Source organism: Quercus suber, unplaced genomic scaffold (assembly GCF_002906115.3).
Source record: "Quercus suber isolate HL8 unplaced genomic scaffold, Cork oak 2.0 scaffold_281, whole genome shotgun sequence".
In the NCBI taxonomy this organism is placed as follows: domain Eukaryota; kingdom Viridiplantae; phylum Streptophyta; class Magnoliopsida; order Fagales; family Fagaceae; genus Quercus; species Quercus suber.
The window spans coordinates 688,522-713,624 of NW_027069737.1; the positions used below are offsets into that span (position 1 = coordinate 688,522).

Sequence of the window (25,103 nt, forward strand, 5' to 3'; positions counted from 1 at the left end):
TCTACGATTTTCATGGTGTAAAAAATAAATTAACTCCTACTTGAATACAAAACCGCACAAATACATTTCCTTCAAAATTTAAAAGTATGGGCATAGAACCCATTTTATAGATAGCAAATTATCATGGAACCTCTATTAGACATTATTTCAAACACTAGACATGAATGAATAACTTGGCATGCAAAGAAATAAGAGAATTGGATATAACTGACTCCAAAAAGCCTGTTACTGGCTTCCGTGCAGTAAAGCTGGAGGCCAACATGGCAGGACCGACCATAAAATCATGCCTTGATAACTAAAGGAAGATGAAGGTGATTACATGGAGACTAGAAAGATGAAGATCTCAGTATAAACATTTGGCAAAAGGTCCTGCCGAAACATGTCACTGACTTTACAGTGAATGACTTGAATTGACTGAGTTGGGCCTACAGCTTATGCGAACTTGCTTATCAAAGGATGCATAATAGATGACCCAAATTTTAGCAATGTTGATGTCATGATTCAAACCCACATCTTTTCTTTTTTAGTTGATTTTTTTATAAACTTTCTTTCTTTAGTAAAAGAAGCTAATGTTCCACTCTTTTTTGGGATTATAGATATCTGCAATTTATATTCAATTCAACCCCAAAGACTGGATTGGTATAAAAATTATCCAATCCAATCTAGTCTAGTTCAGATAATCTAGTCCCGTGCACCAAAAAAGGCCCAAGTTCTTCACTGAAATGTATTAATCAAGGTGCCAAAACAGTAAAATCATGATCAGGATGTCCAAGTGGTGACGGTGCTGTCAACGAGATCATTTGCTGTTAAATTGGATGGCAAAACTGTTAATTCTTAATCTAATTCCAACAACAGAGTGTGTGTCACCAGTTGAACTATAAGAAGCTCAGTGTATTAGAGACAAACTCTAGGGAGTTAAAATTTCCCCAAAAATAAATCGGATCCTCTTTAAGCTGAAAAAAAAAAAAAAAATACCTGGAGCGCATATCTAGAGCAGGTGTAACATCACCATTATCGTCAGATCCATCAGGTTTTGAACCCTTTTTGGGCTTCTGAAAGCGTCTAGCAGCGAGCTTTGAATGGCATTGTATTTCCAAGAGCTGCCATGTATCGCCAGCCATTGGCAGAATTGGATGGTCATACATACCATCAAGCTCATAAACTCTGATACTCATCATCCCAGGCCAACCAATGTCACCATCTCGGTTTTCTGAATCTGCGTAAACATTAAGAACCGATGCACTGGAATCTGGTGAAGCTGTGCATCCCCGTAACACAGCCAACTCAACCATATTCTTCCTTTTGTTATAGGAGAACCCCATCCTTATAATTATAGACCCAGGACAGATTGTAAGCAAATAAATTCAGTAGAAAAGTTTAAATATATATTAAAGAGCAAAATTAACCAATATAAATCATACCTTAGAACTGGACACCCACACGATCCTACCCATCGAGGAAAAAAATCTTTAAGAAATGGACGTTCAAGATTTCCAACCTTATTAGCCAAGTGCCGGAACTACATCCCACAATATTAAATACATTTAGATAACTGATTTTATACATATATATATATATACACACAACCTTCAACATCCAATTAAAAGAATCATGAATTAATACTAAAGCTAAGCAACAAAAGTCCAGCAGCTATCTCTAACCACATAACTATGCAAGATATTAGAGGATACACATTCATATCATCAACACACATTTCAGCTTCAGCAACGGTTCTTTACTCAAAACATATGCAAAGACAAAATCACAGTAAAATACAAAGTAGAAGCTGTAACTACAATGATCCATATTTGACAGGTATATCAGCTATACAAAGTAGAAGCCGTAACAAAATCACAGTAAAATGGGTATATTAGCCATACACCCAAAGTGAATCTATTAAATCAGAGTCATTGGACATATTTGACGGCCTACCCTGCCTAATAAGAAATAGAAAATGTGATTTCAAACCGTAGACAACTCTTGCGAATTATGTGATATATTTGGAGGGAAAAACACTCAAAGTGCATTATGGGATGAATCTGGAGGAAGAGAAATGGTTAAAGTTTTGAGGGTGTAAGGCTTCAGTGTTGGAATTGAAGCTTTAGTTTTAAATTTCTCTACATGATTGGATGGCTGTCACTTCTTGATTCTCTTTTTATAATTTGTTGAAGTTTATTAGTCTTTAAAATAGAGAAGATCATGGGTCGAGTTGAGGATCAACCCACCACCCAGCCCAACCAGACAATCAGATCAGGTTGAGCAGGTTGAGAGAAGAGAACCCATGACCAACTGAAACAAGTCAGGCTTCGGGTTATAAAACCTAATTCCAATTGAGATATCAAGCAAAACCATCCAAAATGTGCCAATCATTTTCAACTGATGATTCGGGTTCCTGAACGACCCTACTTTTAAATATAGAAGCTAAGTTTTCTCTTTAGGTATTTCTCTTGCATAACTTCCATATACTAGAGTTTTGTTGGGGGAGTACTAGCAATGAATTTAAATTCCACCTCGTGGAGTGGAACAATTTTTGCTCTCCACTCATACATTGAGGTTTGGGGTTGCAAAGAGAAAATTGGATACATTTTTAATCAAGCATTAGCGGATAAAGGTTATATGGATATTGGATGGATCATGGAAGAAAATCATATATGGAAATGGATTGTCAAATCAAAATATGGGTAAGATAGAGATCAATGGTCAACAAGCTTTGAGGGTCACGAACGGTCCATTCTTGAGTTTAAGTCTTTTTTCTTTTTTTCTCTTCTCCAATGGTGTTTAGCTATACCATCTTTTTCTTGCTTCTCTCTTCCCATTTTGTTTGATCATTGTAATTTGGTTTCTTGATGTTTTTGCCTGTCTAATACATTTCCAATGTACGGGGCTGTGTTTTTCTTTAATATATATATATATATATATATTTAGTTACTTACCAAAAAAAAGAAAACAAGGGTAATGAGACGTAACAGTCTTTGGCAAAGTATCTAGGCTGGTTGGGACATATTTGCAAGCTATATTTGATATGTGCTTGCTGATGGTCATAGAGTGAGCTTTTGGATTGACATTTGATGCAGGATCTAACCTTTAAAAGAGTCGTTTCATTAATTATTCTCTTTTTTGTATATAAGTAAGATTTGTTTTAATGCAAAAAGACTGCTCTTATAGTAACTCCATTCGTTCCTTCATAGAGTCGATCCATAAGTAGATATTTTTCATTGTCATTCTTTAGGCTACTTCGTGTCTATTTTCACAAAGCAGTCTCATTTCAATAAAATTATTTTTACCTATAATTTTTTTTTTTTTAAAAGGACATAGGGAAGCCTAAGGAATCCAAAAGAATAAATTTATGTACAGAGAGATGACTATAAAATCAAGGATGGAATTGGTACTAGTGAGTTGCCAGGTTCTAGACCTATCAAATAAAGAACCACTAAACAAAGGCAACAATTGGGTTCCACTTGTTTCCATAAACGTACGATGATTTTTTCCACCAAATTGTCCACATCAAGCATAATGGAACCAAATTCCAAATGCCGAATGAATACTTACCAATTCAATTCCTCCAACCAAACATTAGGTCAATGACCATCTCCAGTAACACCGACTGAAAATCCCAAAAGATCTGAATGCAAAACTCCACAATTCAAAGGCAATAGAACAGCGTAACAAAAAACGATCCACCATCTCCCCATTACACCTACACATACAACACCACCCTACTAGTGTATAGCCACGTTTAATGAGATTCTTGTATGCTAGGATCTTTCCCCAATATGCAGTCCAATCAAAGAACAAGACCCGTCAGGTCCCTTAACACTCCAAATACTCTTCCAAGGGAATGTCAGACCACATTGGCCTTTTAATGCATTATAATGTAAGCAAACATTAAGGGTCATTGGAGATGCACAGATCCATAACCTGTTAGAGGGCTTTTCTTTGGATGGAGAAATTGGTTTGGAAAACATGGCAGCTATCTGGAATAGATTATGGCCCTCCTATGTCTAATATGGAGAGGAATAGTTGCACTTTTAACTGGATGGATGTTGCAATCATCAAGCTGAAATCTTCATCTCTGAGATCTCTACTTGAGTGGCTAGGTGCATGGGAGAGATAGTGATAGCATAGGCATTCACTTGTAGACTTTATAGACTCCCTTGCTTTTAGACTGTACTTTTGTTTTCTATATTGTTCTTTAAAGAGATTTTTGTATATACCAAGTGTACATTAAATCTCTTCTCTTTACCAATACAGGTATTTTTTTTATCAAAAAAGAACAAAGCAATCAAGAGTTCGCTAAGTTGTTGATGTAAGTGTACAAGTAGATAAAGCACTAGTGTTGCACCCCCTTACTTTTTGATTGGTGAGTTACACACACCCAGTGGATCTTGAACCCATGAACTCACCCTCCATCCCATTAATATGGGTGGAGGAAGTACCAGTTGAGCTATAGCTCATTGCTAGGGTTGTACCCCTTATTACAATATCTAAATTTTTTTTTGATAAGTCCTGTTACAATATCTAAATTAAATTTATTACTTATCAAAAAACATTTTACAGGCAGATGATGAGAACATATTTCTATGGTAGAATCTGATTACCTCCTTTGTACTAAGAGATCTTGAAGTACGAGTTCCATCTTCAGCCCGAGAAACTATCGTCTGCAAAATCTGTATAAACAAAACAATAATGAAAGCCATCAGTAGGCAAACTTGTGAGTCCACAATCCACAAATCACAGTTAATATTCATATCCATATATTATAGGCAAGTGCACAACTAAAGACACAACTAACAAATAAATGAACAATTAAAAAAGCATGAACTTCCAATGACATGTTTATAAAAGAGAAGAGAGGGAGAACGTGGCCTCAACTGTGGCAGAAAGGGGCAAGAAAAATGTGATGAACAAATCATTAGCAAAGCATACTGGATACTCATCTTTTGCTAAAAGTTACGTGAAAAAGAAGGATAAAGTTGTCTCCAATACTCTCAACAATTGTTTATATAAGAATGATGGACATTTGAAATATTATCATAAATTTTATAAATCTTAAATCACGAAAGGCCATTTACATCATCTCAAGTGCAGTTGTGCAATATATATTACTAAACAACCAATCAAAGAAGTAAAGAAAAATAAATACTGAACCTCTTTTTTTTTTTTTTTATTAACAAGTTATACACTCAGTGAGTTTTAAACCGACAATCTCACCATCTACCTTGTTCTTGTAAGATTATTATATTTGACGACTATATAGAAATTTTTTGATAAATAATAAAAATGTCGTACTCAGTGCACAAAACTTTCACTTTCGCAGGTCTAGGAGGAGATGATTAGTAGATAGCCTTACTCCTAATTCTTAAACTCATTAAAAACCTGCAAAAAATATCACAGCCATAATACACTACGGGGCGTTTGGTTCGCTATATTGCGTCCTTGATGTGATACACATTATGATGATATAACATTAAAAAAATTTATTTATTTTATTTTTTCTAATATTACCATAATTTAAAATTACAAAATACATCACATCATCTTAATCCTATCACCTTCCTAAACAATTTAATGTTGTATTTTTGTATTAAGATTACATTAATGTAAGATTATAATAACGTAATATTACAGCGTACTGTACCATCATGGCAAGCCAAACGCCCCTTGACTTGTATACAACCAAAGGACCCAACAGAAGCCTTAATAAAAAAAAAAATTGGGATCCTTAACAAACTGATCAAGATTGGCCATATATATTCTTTCCCGTCTTAATTGACATGACATATTTTACTACTACTACAACTATTGTTATTATTATTATTTTATTTATATATATATAAGTAATAGAATTTTATTGCAAATGAAAAGAATTACTCTATTTTCATCATGACGATCATAAAGCACCTTGAAGAAATACAAGCAAATCAAATAGAGGATCTAAGAGAGAGTTGAAAATAAAATTGAAGTACAACTGGTAAAAACCCCATGCCTGAGACCATTCAAACAAAGAACGGATCGGCAAGGACTTCAATTGCTCAATATTTCTCACACTCTCCTCAAAAATATGATTGTTAAGCTCTTTCCACATTAACCACATCACACGCGCCACTGACACCAAGTTCCATGCAAAGAATGTTTTCCTAGCTAGTTTTGCCAACCAAAAAGGAGGGATGCTACATTGTCCAGCAACACCCACTCAACTCACTCTTCCTCACCAGTGCATCAATCGATCTCCTCTACACATGACCAAATCCCTCTCTAGCGACTCCCTCATATTTTCATACAATAGGAAGACTCACAAAGAAAAAACTAACATCTAAAATTCAAAAGATCAATGAACTAAAGCAGTTCTTGGAAGAGAATGAATTAGTAACCATCATTCAATCAAGACAGACCATAAGAATAAAAACTCAAATTGGTGCTAGCCAGACAACAAAGTAAGTAGGACTCTTACGTTACGAAAAGACTCAGGCCCCATCTGCTTTTCCAACATTTGAATGATAGCCACCTTTAGAAAATTAGTCAATCAGAAACACGATAAAAATTATGTTAATAGGTTAGGAAATTTGAAAGAGGGTCAAGCAATAATTCAAAGTAAACTTACAGACTTCCATGATCTTATTTTTCCATATAGACCAATGCACTGGGTTCCATACAAATCCTTACAAGATGCAGAGAAGCTCAAAGCAGTTGCACCACTATCATCAGCCATGCAAACAGCACAATTCGCCTGCACTTGTTGAAACAAAGTGGCATTAATTCACATGAAATTATATAGAATCTATATAAATTTAATTCTTGCATTTCTTTTTTCCCTAAAGACAAATGGTTGCAACCATTACCTAGATTTAAACTCAACTGAACATCAACAAAATACAAATTTTGAAGCGTAGTGGGAAGATACTCATAGGTGATACTATGAGGAGAAGAGGTTTGACAATAGTGGATTAGTGTTGTATGTGCAAGTGTAGCGGGGAGATAGTGGATCATCTCTTGATCCATTGTGAGTGGGCCAATCAGTTGTGGAGTTTGGTTTTTTAGATCATTTGCGGTCTCTAGGTGCCAGAGAGAGTAATTGATCTTTTATTTGAATGGAGGAATAGGTTGGAGAAGCATTCGTCAAAAAATATTTAGAATTTGGCTCCATTATGTTTGATGTCGATTATTTTGCAGAAGTGTAACAATCGTACATTTATGGATGAAAAGCGATCGGGGAATCAGCTTTTAGCATCTTTTGTAGGCACCGTGTTTGACTGGGCTCAAGCTTGTGGATTCACATCTAGTAATTCCATTCCAATATTATACACTCTTTCTTCTTGTACATAATCATTTTCATCTTTTTGTTTTGTAATTATTATGATTACTCCGTGCCTTTTTCACAAGAAGTAGTTCATTTTCAATAAATTACTCTACTTATCAAAAAACAAACACACACACACAAATTTTGAAGTGCAACAGCAATGATATGATAAGAATTTAGTAGAATAAGGGATGTTTCGGTCTCGCGGAGGGTATGCATTACTCAAATGGGACACTATTTTGGGACTTCCAGTTTTGTCATTTGGTGAATGATCAGGAGTCACAATCTTTGGATTCATTTATGGTTTTGATCTATTCCATGGAGGTGCGGGGTGTTGGTTTTGACAAACTTTGTTAGAAGCCAGCCAGAGGTCGAGGTTTCAAGGTGAGCAGGTATATCATTCTTTATCCTCTTCTACTGTCGTATCTTTCACATGGAAAATGATGTGGCAATCGAAGGTTCCTCTTTGGGTAGTTTTTTTCTCTTGGACAGCATCTTTAGGCAAGATTATAACCATGGATAATCTTCAAAAGAGGCATATTATTGTACTTGAGTGGCATTATATGTGCAAAAGGTGTGAAGAATTTGTGGATCATCTCCTCCTTCATTGTCCTATAGCCTATGAGAGGTGGAGTACAGTCTTTTGCTTGTTTGGTATTATTTGGGTGATGCCGCAAATGGCAAAGGATTTGTTGGATTCTTGGCCATGCAATTCCAAGCAACATCACAATATAGCAATATGGAGGATTGTGCCGCACCGTTTGATGTGGTGTGTCTAGCGGGAACAGAATACTAGAAGCTTTGAGGGATGCGAATGGTCCATTCTATCTCTCAAGGTCAGGAAATAAAAGAAAAATATGGAATTTGCTTATACTGTAACCACCCAGAACATTGCTCAGAAATAGAAGTAGAAAAACTCACTAAAACCAGCAAAAGTGAAGAATATGAAGGATAAAAGTGACCAAAGTTTTTAAAGTATTTCTCTCAGTTTTTAAAGCACTTCCCTCATTTAATAAATCTATTTCCTCATAAACTGGCACTAGCCAAAAGATGCACTTTACTAGCAGTCTGATTCTAGACCTTAATGTAAACAACTTTTTTTTTTTTGGATAAGTCACCTTAATGTAAACAACTTGTTAACATGACAACAGATATTAGGTAAGAGGCATGTACAGCACAAATGGAAAAGCAAACCTTATAACGCCGATAACGTGCTTCATTGTTCCCCAAATTTTTCTTGATAAAATAATCAGTCAAAAAACCAGCCAGACCATCCAACAGCCACTCTGGACAATGAACATTAATTAATAGCAGAAGAAAATAAATTTTCTCAACTCTTAACTGGAATAATCAGTACCAAAAATCTGAAGTCAGCAAGGTACAAACCAACATACTCTACTAGCTTACCATCATTTGGTGCCTCAGGAGTGATATATACACCAAACCACTGTCTTGCAAGGGCATACGCAAGTTTAATCCTTGTGTCTATGGTCTGTTATAACAAACATTTACCTATCAACATAATGCAAGAATAGAAAGGAAACCACTAGTTGAAGGCAGCCATTGACAAGAAAAAGGAAGACTTGTCCAATCAGAATACTATGATCATATATGGCTTCAAAATCCTTTATATGCATTTAAATGATAAACAGCATGCCAATAAGAATAAAGAAGGCAATATTTATGACCAGTTGTGCACTACAATTAAATACAACTTTGGCTTTAAAATAACTTATGATGATGTTGGGAGCCTGAGGAGACGTAGATTTACTTTCAACTTCCAAGCAAAGCAGTTTCTAAAAGGGAAACAAAGGAAAACTTCTTTAGAGTGCTAAAATAAACCAAACCCTATAGTTCTCTAAGGAACTAAAAAGCCGGACAAACTTTTATTGATGATCTAAAGTGCATCTGTGTGGAATCCTATATTAATAAGGATGGAGAAAAAGCTCTCAGGTTGGAAGCGTCTTTATTTATCTAAGGGGAGCAGACTTACTCTGTTGAAGAGTACTCTTTCTAGCCTTCCTACATACTATCTATTATTATTTGTCATCCCTGTAGCTGTGGCTGATAGATTGGAGCGTATTCAGAGAAATTTTTTATGGGGGTTCTTTAGAGGAGTGTTTCAAATATCCTTTGGTGGCTTGGGAGAAGGTGTGTTTACCGATAGATAAGGGGGGTTTGGGGATCAGGAAGTTAGTGCATTTTAATAAAGCCTTGTTAGGGAAATGGTTATTATGGTTCGGGCGGGAAGGCACTCATCTTTGGAGGAGGGTTATTGCAACTAAATATGGAGAGGGTCAAGGGGGGTGGACCACTAAAATATGTAGAAGGGCCCATGGATGTGATTTGTGGCGTGGTATTCATGATGGTTGGGAGATTTTCTCCAAACATGTGGCCCTAGTGGTGGGTGATGGCACTCGTACTCTTTTTTGGCATGATAAGTGGGAGGGAGATAACTCTCTTAAAAGGCTCTATCCTCAATTGTATGTGTGTTCTAATGACAAGAAAGCTTGCATTTTTTATGTATTATGCTTCCAAGAGGGTGGAAACATTTGAAATTTGAGATTTCATAGGGATTTTCATGAAAGGGAATTAGAGGCTGCCTTCTCGTTCCTTGAGTTCATTCAATCTCGGATCCCTAGGGGTGGTGGGAGTGACACTTCTCATTAGTGTCTCAACGGGAATGGCAAGTTTGATATCCGGTCCTATTACCATAACATGAGGGGTGCAGCTGCCTCAAATTTTCCATGGAAGGGTGTTTGGAAAGCTAAGATCCCTAAGAGGGTGGCATTTTTTGTGTGGACAGCGATTCATGGGCAAATCCTTACATTGGATAATCTCATACTTAGGGGGTGCTTTTTGGTGAATCGGTGTTGTATGTTCTATCAGAATGAGGAAACTATGGATCATCTCCTCCTCCATTGTCCTGTAGCTCACTCTTTATAGGTTTATATGCTTCAGATCTTTGGGACCCAATGGGTCATGCCAGGCTCTGTGGAAAGCTTGGTGTATTGTTGGAGCTATTGGCAGGGTAAATTTAATTCTGACATTTGGAATATGGTTCCTGGCTATTTGATGTGGATTGTTTGGACGGAAAGAAATCGGCGCTCTTTTGAGGATACCGAGAAATCCTTGGCTCAATTACAAGCTCTATGCCAAAAGACTTTATTTGATTGGTCTAGGTGTTGGGGCTTCTCAGATTGTTCCACTATCTTGGAGTTTATTTCTTCTCTTAGTATTGCACTTTAAGTTTTTTCTTGTTGTTTGTTGTTGTTTGTTTGTTGTTTGCATTTCCTTGTGTTCACCATCATGAACACCTTGTATTTGCTATATTCTGTTTTACAATGTGTTTAATAATACTCTTATTACCTACCAAAGAAGTCTTGAACAAAGCTCCCTATTGTTTTTTAATATGAAAGAAGAACGAAACCGAAACCCTATAAATGATTAATCAAGATGTTTGATTTAGACTAATACTAACCATAAAAAGAATTAAACAAAAAACCCAACCCAAATACCCTTAGATAGCTAAAATAGGGTGAATAGAGAATAATGCTGCTACAGTTCTCATGAATGGTAATGTATTAGCGCTGTGAACAGTGACTTATCCCCTAGTTCTTGTCCTGCATCATCAGTCTACAGGGACTAGGAGCAGTATGTTGCACAATCATAGACCAAAGTGGTGAGTAGCAAGCTTTGGCTTCTTTTGGTTTCATCTTTTAGTTAAAAGCTGTTCTTGCTTTTTGAGACATCTTGCTGTCCTATGATGATGTGAGCACTCTGCTGTTAACTTTCTCAATATCAAAACGATGATTACGCTCAGAAACAGAGGTAGTCAGGGCTTGTGATAATAGGGTGAGCTTAAAGAAAAAATGCATCTTTTTTTTGATAAGTAAGAAGTGTATTTATTAAAAAAAACTACTTTATACGAAAATAACACAAAGTAGTCAAATAGTACAATCAAGAGAAGAAGAAAAACAGAAAATTAATTACAAGAGAGAAGAGAACTTATAAACAATGGAAGGGAATCACTAGATGTGAGTCCACAAGCCCGAGACCAGTCAAACATATAACCACTAAATGAAGCAAGCAACGAGTTTCCAGAACTGTCCACATCCTCAAACATGAGTCTATTACACTCCCTCCATAAACACCCCATCAGACACAACAGTACAAAGTTCCAAATGTTTGACAAGTGCTTCCCCAAAGAGACATAAACATTATTTATGTGCAGACCAATTCAACTTCATAAATTCTAACAAAAAGAACCCCACCCCCCACCCCCGGGGCGGGGGGCATGGGGTGTCATTGAGTGTCTTTTTAAAAAGTACGAAACAAATTATCTACATTATGTAATCATTTTATTTTCTTCTAAGATTGAAGAAATTATTTTATTCATCTATAGTCGGCAATAAGGAAGTGTAGTGTTTCCCCTCTTAAAAAATGAAGAAAACTAATATAGATGTGTAGTCTCGTAAACTCATTAAAATAAATATACTGATCAAATTCAATTTTGAAGACCATAATTAATTGGAGAAAAAAATTATCAGAATATATGAAGGCAGTTCCTAAAATCAGTTGCAAGTGGTGTTATTTACTGGTACAGCAAAGAGAAAATTATGTAACATGTCACTTGCCTAGTACAATAGTTTTGAACTTCAAGGTAGAAAGAGCCCAAAATATAATAGATTAATGCTCAGATATACCATATACATAATCTATTCTCGCTGCCGCTACCCATGCAGCATTTCTCCATCCAAGTTTCGCATAGTTGGTCCGGCATATTTCCAGCACCTTACCGTATATTTGCATGCAATGGCCCAACATCATAATTCATAGATATAAAATTGCATGCATCCCTTTCCCCATCATACATTAAGCACATATGCATGCTAACACGTGTGAGTGAGTGTGTGTGTGCACGCGCATAATGTAGAAAGCTCAGCCACAACAAGTCTAATCTATAAGAGAAGAAGGAATGCCAAACCTGATCAATGACCTTCTCATCAAATAGCACTTGGGAACTAAAGATGCTCACGGAAGCCCCCAGGCTCAATGAGGATACTGCCATCTCAGGCTCTATAAAAACTTGCTTGTATGACTCAAATGGAAAATCCACCGAAAGGTAATCCTTATAACAGCTAAAAAAGTACAATGTAATGTCAAGATACAATATAAAAGGGAAAAAAATTACACCTTGAAATCAGACCAACACCAGTCACATGACAAGGGTGAAAAACCTGAATGCATTATGGAAAAATTCCACAGTATTCCGAAGCTTTAACATATTAGCAGGCAAACACATGTGTGATATGAGATTAAATTGGTGGTCAGGAAGGATTTCGAATGGTGCAACTGCCAAAGATATCCACTGAGCAGCAACAGGAACATTTAATTTATAGACATATGTTTTCCGAGAAGGATCATCCTTGCTCAAAACCTGCAAAATCAAAATGGCAGTATTCAAAATGTTAAAAACACTAAATGCCTGATTGATACAATATTGGATGACATAACTGCCGAAAAAATGACACATTATTCCTTAAGGAGTGTATCTTTCCTCCACAAGAGCTTACATCTAAAAATAACTTAGAGAAGCACCTACAATGCAAATGATTTACTCATAAGAACCACAAATATTTGATGCTTATGACGAAAGAAGCAAAAGAAGAGATGAACCTCAGCCGAATTGGACCTTGATTATATATGCATTGAAGATTCCTTCTTTTCTCTCCCCCTCCCCCCCCAACCCCCCTTTTTTTTTCTTTTTTTTCTTTTTTTTTGGGGGGGAGGGGGGGGGGGGGAGAGGAGATGGGGAGGAGATAAAACGCATAAAATAAAGAGTCACAACAATGCAAATGATTTGAGGAATCTAGCACTAGGCTGCAAATAAGCCAAGCTAGTTTCCACGTACTTGTCTAGCAGCAGAATTTGGCTCACTTGTTTGTTGATTAAGCAAAACTCAGCCTGGCTTTAGGCAATGTCTCTATCTCTTAAATTTTATTGAATAACATAAACAAAACAACTCATTAAATTTTCTAGACATATATGATGAATAGACGTACCACACTTTTCAAGACATGTATGCCAAAAGAAGGTACCTAATGAATTCGAAATTGTTCTTGAAAAATCATTATTTTCTTCATTTTGAATAATATGGACATATTCAAAATTTGTCACCGCTACATATATTCCACTCCGTTGAACGCTTAACCATGCATTTGTAAAAGTCAATCCACGTGGATAAGTATCACAAAGAATAACTTAATGTTTATTAGATATTAAAAGGAATTTCCATTTTTATGATGTGGAACTGCACCAAGGGGGGGTGGGGGTGGAGGCCTTCGGACCCACACCTGGGGAGTAAACCAAGTTACACCTCACTCGTCAGAACAGTGCATCAAGTAATCCAGGAAAACTCTTAGTGGGAATTTGAACCCAGAATGTCTAAGCTACACCTCATCCCAATCCTCCCACCACTACCCCAACAGGTGAAATTTAAAGGACTTTCTTAACATTTGGAAAAAAAAAAAAAATACTAAAATAAAACATCAACTTCCTCATAATATGTAGAAACAACAACATCAACTTGTGTACAGTTTAAAGGGGGGAAATAATAAAGCTATCAAAACTAAGTTTTGGCAGCTAGCCCCACTCCCCTTATTTGGCATCAGAGCACGCCTTTATCACTGACATTGCCAAAGACAAAGTCCTAAATGTCTTTTTTTTCCAATTACACCTTAAGTGCATATATATCAATTTGGCAATTTGCGGAAGCAGGTATTTGATATAATGATATTCGACCCAAAAAAAATTTTTGAAGCACTTGTACTAGGCTATATATTTTTTTGTTTGGCCGGTACCTGTATTAGTCTATTATGTTCAATCTTATACATTAAGTTAACTTTATTAGTTCACACTTTTGTTAAGGCTACTGGAGATATCTTTCATATATCCCTGAGTACAAGGTTGATGCTGCCTTTTAGGTTTCTTTCTAATGCATTATTAGTTTAAAGAAAAATATAAACTTCTCTTTATTTGCAAGTATGTGTGAAAAAAATCATGTAAGCTTGACAGTATTATCTATGTCACTCTAAATAGAATTTGTGCTTGAAAACAACAAATGAAATCATTAGTCACAAGCAGAACCAGTATATTCTATCAATTTAATTATATGAATTCCTCGAATTTCCCACCAAGTGCCTTGTAGCTCAACTAATTGGCACCTCCTTATATTTCCAATAGCAGCCAATGTTCAAATCCCCCCTCCCCCAATTATCAATTATCAAAACAAAAAGATAAATGTCTCTAGATAATGATGACATTAGTGGGCAGCATTGGATTATTTATAAGATAGTAACAAAAATGTTTCTAGATAATTATTCAAATTTAAACTAATTGTCAAATATATCATTAGCATGTTTCATTCAAATGGCCTCACACTCCTAAGCTCCCCCAACTATATTTGTTTTATTAGCAAGTCTTTATGCATGCCAGGATGGCCATAAGACAGCCTCATTCAAAATGTCATTCGCAATCAAGTACCCCATAAAAAAAATCTCACACATTATAAGAACTGCAGGAATGGCATATCAATTCACTTGTTTTGCATTTCATGATCCTCAGCAAAAGGAACTCATTCTCCCCCCCCCCCCCCAGGGGGGGGGTGATGAAGGATCTTGCCTCCAAACCAGCTTCTAATATGTTCCAATGAACTATAACTCAATTGGCACTTCCTCCCCCCATAATGATGGTATTGAGGTGAGGTCTTGAGTTCAAGACCCAATGCTTGGGTCTACAACTTAGCAATAATAATAATAATAATAAAACCCTTATAGTTTGCAATATCTTTACAGAAGAGTTCTATGACCACATGAATTTGCTTATCATTTACAATATCTTCAAAAAGGAGTCCTATGGCCGTGTCCTTGTTCATAAAAATAAGGAAGGGGGAAAGGAGCTTGCCTCTAGATTATAGCTTATGATCTACAATATCTTTACAGAAGAGTATTATGACCAAATGAATTGCTTATTAGTTACAATATCTTCGAAAAGGAGTTGTATGACCATGTAAATTGAAAATTGTTAGCTATTTGTGTTAGACAAGAGGATAAACTCAACTGATACTTCAGCCCTATCTGATCATTGTTGACTGGAAAAGAATATTCTCAAATTGCTTAGATGAAGGCAAGGGATTCCAAAAAGGTTTCTACTTTTCTGTACGGTGCCTTTATTTTTTTTTTTGGAGGGATGGAGTGCCAGTTATTGATCTCCTCCAACAGGTAAAGGAAAATTGTTTTCTATAGATTTATGGTTTACAAATCTTTGAATATAGAAACACCAAGCCTGAAAATGGTTCAACTTTGATTCACAAGACCAAAAAAATGAAAATATTGCAAATTTGTTAATATTATTCTTACCATTTTGTTAATTATATTCTTCTCACCAAATATATTCTCTAGTTAGAAAATGGCATCAAACCTGAGGACAACCACACTAATTGTGATTTTTTCAAAGACGAGGAAATGTCTCATCTTCAAATATTCTCAAATTGTTTAGATGAAGGCATGGGATTCCAAAAAAGTCAAAATTTCATATTTCTTTTATCTTGCTCCAGGAATCTAAAATGGCCACAGTTTTCTACTGTCCTCTAAGGTGCCTTTTTTGGTTTTTGGGGGGATGCTAGTTCTTGATCTCCAACAGGTAAAAGAAAATTTCTTTCAATAGATTTATGGATTACAAATCTTTGAATACAGAAACATCAAGACTGAAAATGGTGCAACTTTGATTCACAAGACCAAAAAAAATTAAAATATTGCAAATTTGTTAATAATATTCTTGGCATTTTGTTAATCATATTCTTCACACCAAATCTAATCTCTAGTTAGAAATCAGCATGAAACCTGAGAACAACCTCACTAATTGCAAATTTTTCAAAGATGAGATGTCACATCTTCAAATAGTAAGTCAAAAGAAAGATTTAGAGCAGAACAAAAGTGCTACTGCCTACTGCTACCAAAGTAATTCTCCTCTTGAAATCAAGGCTGGCAATCCACATAGAGAGATTATCCTAATCAACGGAGTTTTATCCAATAACTAGTCTATTACTCTAACAAAGCCCCAATCCCAAGGATGCGTGCGGTGAGCGTGGATTGAACACGCGTCCTTCAGATCTTCAGTCTGACGCTCTCCCAACTGAGCTATCCCCGCAAATTATCCACCAGTTGGGAATCGAACCCCTGTTTGCACCATGGGAAGTTATCCTATGAAGTAGTAGTAATACCTTTTACTAACATCCGGGGATGCAAAAAAGTGTCTATTTTACTTCCTCAAAACTTACTTTATCTATTTTACCATCCTATTTTATAACTCACCCAACATCCCAGTTTCTATTTTACATACAATTTATTAAAATAATATAAACTATACCAAAAAAATAATATAAACAAATCAATTCTCTCTCTTCTCTCCCATCTCTCTCTTTCCTCTCTACCTTTTTGTCTCTCTTTCCTCATTAAAATAATATAAATTTTTTACATCCTTGTGAACAGTTGGTTCTCATATATGAGAACCAACTGTTCATAGTTGATAAAAATAAATAGAGACCAACCCCCGGATGTGGCCAGATTTTGGGTTGTATATGAGAACCAACTGTTCATAGTTGATAAAAATAAATAGAGACCAACCCCCGGATGTGGCCAGATTTTGGGTTGTTGGTTGTTAAAATAGCAACCAGAGGGTTTTTACACCCTCCAATGCTAGTGCTCGTTGGTGACCTATAATTACCCCTCCAAACATTATGTAGAACTGAAAACTTTTTTTTTTTTTGATAAGTAACTTAAAAGTTTATTGAAAGAACACAACCCTGTACATAGGAAATGTATGAAAGAGGCAAAAACATCAAGAAAATAAAGTACAAAGATCAAGCAACCCAGAAAGGGAAATACAAGAAAAAGAAGGTAACACCAAACACCATTCAAGAAGAGTAGAAAATAAAAAAGACTTAAACTCAAGAATGGGGGTAAGGTTGAAAATCGTTATTCCGCTATCCGCATATCGCTCCCCTGATTCTGTGTCAAATCAACCTATTCCGAAGGGTGAACTTAATCCAGGTTTGGCTTCTCTTGTTAATGAGGGACATATTGTTTAGTTGGGATTCTGAGTTTGAGGGTGTTGGGGGCTCTGTTGTCTCTGATTTTGGGTCAGAGGGTGAGGAGTGGGACTCTGTTGAGGGGTTATTGGATTGGAATCATTTAGGAGACCCACTTGAAGTGGCACCGCTGGCGATGGTTAATTCTGTGGGAAAGGAGCTTCCTACAACTGAGAAGATTGGGGGTAAGGTTGATGTTGATAGCACCAAGTTGTCACTTTGGGTAACTAATAGAATTAAAGCTTTCCAGAAATCTGTCGGGACCTCGCTAGAGGGTTTCGGTTTGCTATTAGCTTTAGAAGAGCGAAGAAAACAGCGGATGATTGATGTAGACTCTAAGAGGAAGTTGGGTAAGGCTGGACTCAAGGGGCATCGTGAGTTGAAGAGTTTATTGAGCTCGTGCGGTGAGGAAAAGGAGCCAGAAAAGAGTAGGAATGATAGTAGGATCGGGTTGTTGTTGTGCATCAATGAATTTGAGAATTGTTTCTTGGAATGTGAGAGGGTTGAATGAGCAGGACAAGCGGCTTTGGGTTAGAAATTTGATCTGAAAGTGGAAAACGGATATTGTCTGTCTGCAAGAAACAAAGATGGAGCTTATTAATAAAGGTGCCATTTGTAGCTTGTGGAGGGGTCAACATGTTGATTGGCTCTATTTAGGCTCGGTTGGTGCTTCTGGTGGGGTTTTGTTGATGTGGGACAACAGGGCTGTGGATAAGGTGGAGGAAGCGGTGGGTCGTTTCTCTATCTCTTGTAAATTCAAAAATGTGGCGAATCATTTCGTTTGGGCTTTCACTAGTGTTTATGGGCCCAATAGTGATAGAGACAGGAGGTTCTTATGGGACAAGTTATCTAGCTTGCGTAGTTGGTGGGATGTGCCTTAGTGTGTGGGTGGTGATTTTAATGTGGTGCGTTTTCCTTCTGAACGGTCTGGTTCTGCAAGTTTCACTTCAACTATGCTTTGGTTTTCAGATTTTATTTCTGAGCAAAGTCTTGTTGATCTGCCTTTGGTTGGGGGGATTTTCACTTGGTCTAACTCTAGAGAGGTTGTTGCTAGTTCCAAATTGGACAGGTTTCTTTTGTCCGTAGATTGGGAGGAGAATTTTCCATCTGTTTGTCAACGCCGTCTTCCTAGGTTGATATCGGATCATTTTGCTATCCTTCTTAGAGGACGGAAATTTACACAGAGGCAAAAAACCTTTAGGTTTGAGAACACGTGGTTAAAGGATGAGGGCTTTTTGGAAAATGTGAGTTCTTGGTGGGAGTCCTATCTTTTCTAAGGAACTCCTAGTTTTTCTTTGGCTAACAAGTTGAAGATGCTGAAATTGGATTTGAAGAGATGGCATGTGGAGGAGTTTGGTAATATAGGTCTTAGGGTGCAAAACTTGTGGAAAGATTTTAATGTGTTGGAAGTTATTGAGAAAGTTCGTGCTCTTACTAAGGAGGAAAGGAGGGAAAAGGATCATATTCATGGAGAGCTAGAAAAGTCTATTTTGTTGGAAGCGATTTGCTAGAGACAGAAATCTATGGCTCTTTTTCTTAAAGAGGGAGATAGGAACACAAAATTCTTTCACCGTATTGCAAATTCTCATAAAAGATGCAACACTATTGATAGACTTATGGTGGATGGAGAGTTATGTTCGGATCAGGGGATCATTGAGGGGTGTATTACTCAATTCTATAGGTAGCTTTACTCAAAGAATGTAGTACATCGACCTCTTTTGGATGAGGTTGTTTTTTCTAGAATTTTTGAGGAACATGCCACTTGGTTGGACAGACCTTTTGATGAGGAAGAAGTTTCTGGAGTGGTCCATGAGTTCAAAGGTGATAAAGCGCCAGGTCCAGATGGTTTTACAATGGCATTTTTTTGGTCTTGTTGGAGCATAGTGAAAAATGATATTATGAATGTGCTTCATGTTTTTCATGAACATGTTGTGTTTGAAAAGAGCCTTAATACTACTTTTCTTGCTCTTATTCCTAAGAAAGTTGATGTTGTGGATGTCCAAGACTTTCGGCCTATTAGCTTGGTGGGGGTGGGTTGTACAAGATTATCGCTAAGGTGTTAGCCAATCGAATGCGAAGGGTGGTTCATGGTATTATTTCAGAATCTCAGAATGCCTTTGTGAAAGGTCGTCAAATTTTAGAATCTGTCCTTATTGCTTCTGAGTGTTTAGACAGTCGATTGAAGGCGGGGATTTCGGGGGTATTGTGCAAGCTAGACATTGAAAAAACGTACGACCATGTGAATTGAGAGTTTCTCATGTTTTTGTTACAACAGTGTGGGTTTTCTAAAAAGTGGAGAAGGTAGATCAAGTGTTGTATTTCAACTGTCAAATTCTCCATTTTGATCAATGGCTGTCCTTCTGACTTTTTTTGGGAGTTCTAGAGGACTTCGGCAAGGTGATCCTTTATCCCCATTTCTTGATATTGTCATGGAGGCCTTGAGCCGAATGTTGGTTGCGGCTACTGCAGCTGGTTAGTTTTTGGGTTTCACAGTTGGGAATGAAGCTGGTTCCTTGATGTCGGTGTCTCACTTATTGTTCGCGGATGATACTCTTGTTTTCTGTGACACCGACAGCACTCATATTACAGCTTTGCGTGGGATTCTCTCTAGATTCGAGGAGATGTCAGGGCTGAGAATTAATTTAGGTAAGTCTGAATTGGTTCCAGTTGGGGATGTGTCTAATCTTCATGAGTTAGTGGAGATTTTGGGCTGTAGGGAGTCTGCTCTTCCGTTGAAATATTTAGGTCTCCCGTTGGGTGCTTCTTATAAAGATAAGACTATTTGGAATCCTATCTTGGAGAAGATGGAGCGTAGGTTAGCTAGTTGGAAGAGGTTGTATTTATCCAAGAGGGGTAAAGTTACCCTTATTAAGAGTACGCTCTCTAGCTTACCTACGTATTTCCTTTCTCTTTTCCCTATTCCTGTTAAGGTGGCTAAAAGTATGGAGAAATTACAAAGAGATTTTCTTTGGGCTGGTATTGGGGATGATTGTAAAATTCATTTAGTTAATTGGTATAAGGTTTGCAAGCCAGTGAAGAATGGAGGGTTAGGCATCCGGTGCTTGAGAAGGTTTAATTCTGCCTTGTTAGCCAAATGGTTGTGGCGTTATGGTTGGGACAATGATGCCCTTTGGAGAAGGGTCATTGGGGCAAAGAATGGGAATGAGTGGGGTGGTTGGCGCACCCTTTAATAACCACAAAAAAGAATCCACAAGTGCAAGAAATTTTAAAAATGAAAAGAGGAAAAGACTTTTTTTTTTTTTTTGATAAGTGAAAAGAGGAAAGGACAATTAATTGATGAGCAATTTAAGCTTAGTAAAATTGCTTTAGTCAATCTGCAGTCTATGACATTTTGAGTGACTTCGATAGTAGGTAGCCATGATCTTCTGCAAGATTGGGAATAATTAACAATTTTTTTTTTTAGTAAGATTTTCGGGCATTAATTTACAATGTCATGACAATGAGTTCAATTTTTGCTTTTCCGTAAAATATTTTTACAAAAGTCAATCACTTTGCTCATGAGCTATCCCATAGAGGGGAATATTTCAAGTATTATGTGGTCCAAAATTCTCAAAGGATGCAAATTTCAAAACTAGATTTCAGTTTTCTATGAAGGAATAAGGGAGGCCTAAAAGTTCCCACTAGATGCTCCACCTTGTGGTTCACAACCCTAAACAACAAACTCGATAAATCAAGTTACCAACAAAATGAATTTAACTTAATCACTTTATGACAAACCAATTTCCCTATCAGTTCAAGATCTTAAATAGTGTATTCATTGATTCATTAGCCTCCCTTTCAAATATCCCTTCCTATCCAATCACCTTTAGTGCTTGCTTCTTTGATCACTAGCTTTTTTATATATATAATTCAAGAGTTACAATGGGAGAGGGGGAATTGGAACCTTGGATGCCGGAGAAAACATTCCTACTGAATTGAGATCTTGGTCAGCTGCATCTGCTGATGAGTGTAAGAGACATTTTCTAGTTTCTTCGAGTATCAAAATTCAAAATTACACTCAAGGATCATAAGACATGTAGCTGCTATAACTTGTTCAAGTATCATCATTCAAGATAACACTCAAGGACCATAAGACGCTAGCTGCTAAAGGTTTCTTTATCTTTTTATTAATATCTTGGTATTTTTCAAGAAAAAACTTATGCCTTAGTAGCTTTCAATTAAGGATTTTGTGGGTCAATTTTTGTCTGAACACACTAATCCTTTTTCTGTTTCTTTTACCCCTTTCTTGGCACCAGAACTTTCTAGCCAATTATTAGCTTCTCTATTTTTCCCTGTGATTGAACTAGACATGTTCTTTTTCAGCATAATATTATTGCAACAGTATAAAAGAATATTCTTCTTCAGAATGTAATTACCTAAATGTATTCTTCTTCAGAATACCATAAAGCCACATTAATTCTATTACAAATATTTTAATTAAACCAGCCCACAATATCATTTGTTAATTTAAAAAATGCAGAATGAGATTTACCGAGTAATGAAAGTGAGAATATAAAGGGCATTTATACATTATGAATAAGATGGTTTTAATGATGTAAAGCATTCAAACAATTACACAGTATAGCGTACAACGTATATCATAGCAGAGATTGAGTTTCAACCATTCTATGAAATTTTATTTTTCAAACAACAATAGACTCATCACAACAACATACATATCTTACATGGAAGTGCTCATGATTCTTGTTCTCATGCACAATATAAAGTATCTCACCTGATATAGCAAGCTTCCATTGCTGACAGCCACAAGATTGTTGGCAACCGTAAATTCCAGATCATAGCTGAATATGTAACACAAAACCACAATCAATAAATACCGTAATAAATTGTGAAAATGGCCAAAATTACCAAGAAAACACCGCCACAAACATGTATGGTCATACAATCAAACTGTTCATACCAGCAGCGCTGTGAACTGTCGTCCATACAAGGGAACCAGCACCGTGCACGCCTTATCTGGTTATCAGTATGTACCACATTATCCTTAAAGTGAATCCCCGCCTCTGCTTTCTCAACCCAATATTCAATACGAATCAATCTCACATTCTGCACCCAACATTAACCTACATGAGAAAACTCTAGTAAACCTCATCACAACAACGAGTCTTCCATCTCCACTCAAGTTCACATTGACAATCACACTAATACCATAAATTACTTAAAACCCGGTAGCCGAAAATGGATACTTATTACATAAACACATACATATAGAAACGGAAGCTACCAGCTAAATTTCAAGCATAACTACCGAAACCCTAAACCCCGAGATAGAAACTATAACCTGCTGCTTGGCCTCGCTGGCCGGATGGAACCCGTTCTCGGCTACTACCTGAGGCTGCTCGGGCTGTTCATTCACACCCACACTCTTCAAACCCTTGCAGCAATTAATCAACAAATTGGGGATCAATTCCCTCTCGAGCGCCGATATATACACGGAAGTGGCAACATCGGCAGCAGAGCTCGGCGTGGACACCGCGCTCCACCTCTTGTCGCTCTCCACATTGCGAGCGTACGGGTGGGGGTAGTACTCGAACTCGGCGGGCTCTCCGTCGACCAAAACGCTCCCAATCCCCAAATTCTCGGCGTGTAACCCTACAATCCCGATCTCCGGCACCGCAATTTCCAGCTCCGTATGCCTGAAAAAGCAAGAAACGAAAAGGAAATGCGTAATTTGGCAAAGAAATACGTGAGAGAGATAGGGTTTGAGATGTGGCGGACCCGTGGATTTGGCGGTGGTCGGGGTCGATGGAGAGGCAGAGCTTTTGGTGGCGGACTAGGGCAGAGGAATTGTTGTCGGACTTAGCAGCGTCGTCGTTTTTGGCCTTGCGAGGCTTCGCCATGGCTATTTGGGAGTGTGGTGCATGTGTGTGAGGGTGGTATTTATAAAGGAAATGAAGGCACTCACGGGCTCTCCTTGGTTTTTAGAGCTCATCTAAGTTGGTGACGTGCCCTAGCGAATTGGGATTGTCTTTTTGGTCGCAGATGTGACTTTTTTTCTCTTTTTTTGGGGAAAGTTTCCTTTTTTTTTTTTTTAGGAACATTTTTTTTAAAGTATATATGTAATATATTGGACTCTTTTTTTTTTTTTTTTTCTTTTTTCTTGATTGGCCTTGCTAGTAAGTATTTTAGAAAACTTATGGTGTGTTTGTATGAACCATTGAAAAATTATGTTTTGAATTTAAAATAAGTATTTATAATAAAAATTATGCGGAGTTGTGATTGTAATCCGAAGTTTTAAATTTTAAAAATACTATTTTAATTTCTTAAAATATTTAACAAAATTAATTATTATGAGATTTTATTTTATTTTAGAGATGCTTTCTTTTTAGATTTTTTTTTTTTTTTGAGATGCTTTTATTGTGAATACTTGCTTTTTTGAATAGTATGTTCATGTTGTACTTTGGGTTAGTGAAAAAATTATTGCCCCAATTTCACTACAACGATCACATAATCAATTACTTTATCAATAGTATCCATCACAAGCATTTGAATTGTTGCTGTTTTATTTCGTGTTGTGCAACCTCATATGCTTGGCCATGTGCTATCTTGTTCAGCTTTCTTTTTTTAGAATACTAAGTATTTTAATGCACACAGAGAAGAGAGGAGAGAGGAGAGAAAGTTTTAAAAAAACTGACAGCAGCATAAATCTAAAATAATCTAACTCTTAGGGCACGTTTGGTACCCTGTAATAATTATTACATTGGAATATGAATAAGTATTACAAGGAATACATTAAGTTGGAATGTAATAAGTATTACTATTCATTAGTTTGGTGACCATTTAGGAATAGAATTGTAAATATGCATTCACAATTTAGTAAAGTATAGAAAGAATGTGTAATTAAATCATTTTTAAATGAAATTTCCTAAAATACACTTATTTTAGGGTGTTCAAAATAGAGCTAATAATTAACAAGAAGGAAAATTTATTTTCTTTCCTTTTGAAGATGTGGCAACTAATGGCTTTTTAAGAAATTTTTAAAAAAGTTATTACATAAGGTGAAGAAATAGATATTCAATACTTTTGATAAGGAATAGTTATTCTTCATTTTGAAAAATAGTTATTCATAAGGAATAACTATTCATTGTAATAAAAACATAACCAAACAACCGAATAGGTATGCCATAGGAATATCTATTACATTACAGTATCTATTACAGTCTACTAAACGTGCCCTTAAATACACAGACTTTAAACCTCTATAACTAACACTCATTTTTTAATGTAGATTAATGCACTGTTTTTTCTCTAAACTCTCGGCCACCTTTTTGGTTAGAAAGTTTGCTAACCAACACTTCTCAATCTTATTTATGGCAAGACAAAAGATAATGCAAATCAACTCCAAAAGCCATAATCATGGCGAGATTTTATGACTTTACTAAACGAGGATGACAAAAAGAAAAATAAAAAAAGAAATAACATCATCAACACCAACTAATTTTGGGAAGGGATTTTCATTAACTTCCATTGCATCATTGGCTAAATTGGAAACAATAATAATTTATTTTTTGATATTCTCTTGAATCAAATTTCGAAAAATAATATATTTGTTGGTCGAATACTCAAATGTGAATAAACATTAAGCCATTTATATTAATTTTGCCCATGAATCTTACTTAACAGTGGAATCATATT

At 36.4% G+C, this 25,103-nt stretch overlaps 1 protein-coding gene and 1 non-coding gene across 3 annotated transcripts in view; both read right to left on the reverse strand.

Moving 5' to 3' along the window:
- LOC112024705 (transcription initiation factor TFIID subunit 2) overlaps nt 1-23,369 on the reverse strand; it is a 40,928-nt gene extending 17,559 nt beyond the window's left edge. For both annotated transcript variants that reach the window (XM_024057331.2, XM_024057330.2), the window contains exons 1-13: nt 23,187-23,369; nt 22,750-23,104; nt 22,369-22,514; nt 22,183-22,249; nt 12,538-12,737; nt 12,285-12,438; nt 8,705-8,789; nt 8,492-8,583; nt 6,602-6,727; nt 6,452-6,505; nt 4,599-4,667; nt 1,422-1,519; nt 976-1,323 (exon numbers count right to left, since the gene is read on the reverse strand). In XM_024057331.2, coding sequence (XP_023913099.2) covers nt 976-1,323; nt 1,422-1,519; nt 4,599-4,667; nt 6,452-6,505; nt 6,602-6,727; nt 8,492-8,583; nt 8,705-8,789; nt 12,285-12,438; nt 12,538-12,737; nt 22,183-22,249; nt 22,369-22,514; nt 22,750-23,104; nt 23,187-23,308 — 1,916 coding nt within the window. In that variant the 5' untranslated portion in view covers nt 23,309-23,369. The remainder of the gene's footprint in view (nt 1-975; nt 1,324-1,421; nt 1,520-4,598; nt 4,668-6,451; nt 6,506-6,601; nt 6,728-8,491; nt 8,584-8,704; nt 8,790-12,284; nt 12,439-12,537; nt 12,738-22,182; nt 22,250-22,368; nt 22,515-22,749; nt 23,105-23,186) is intronic.
- TRNAF-GAA (transfer RNA phenylalanine (anticodon GAA)) lies at nt 16,435-16,507 on the reverse strand. Its single transcript has one exon. It is a non-coding gene; the product is annotated as a tRNA-Phe (tRNA).
- Nucleotides 23,370-25,103: the final 1,734 nt, after the last annotated feature.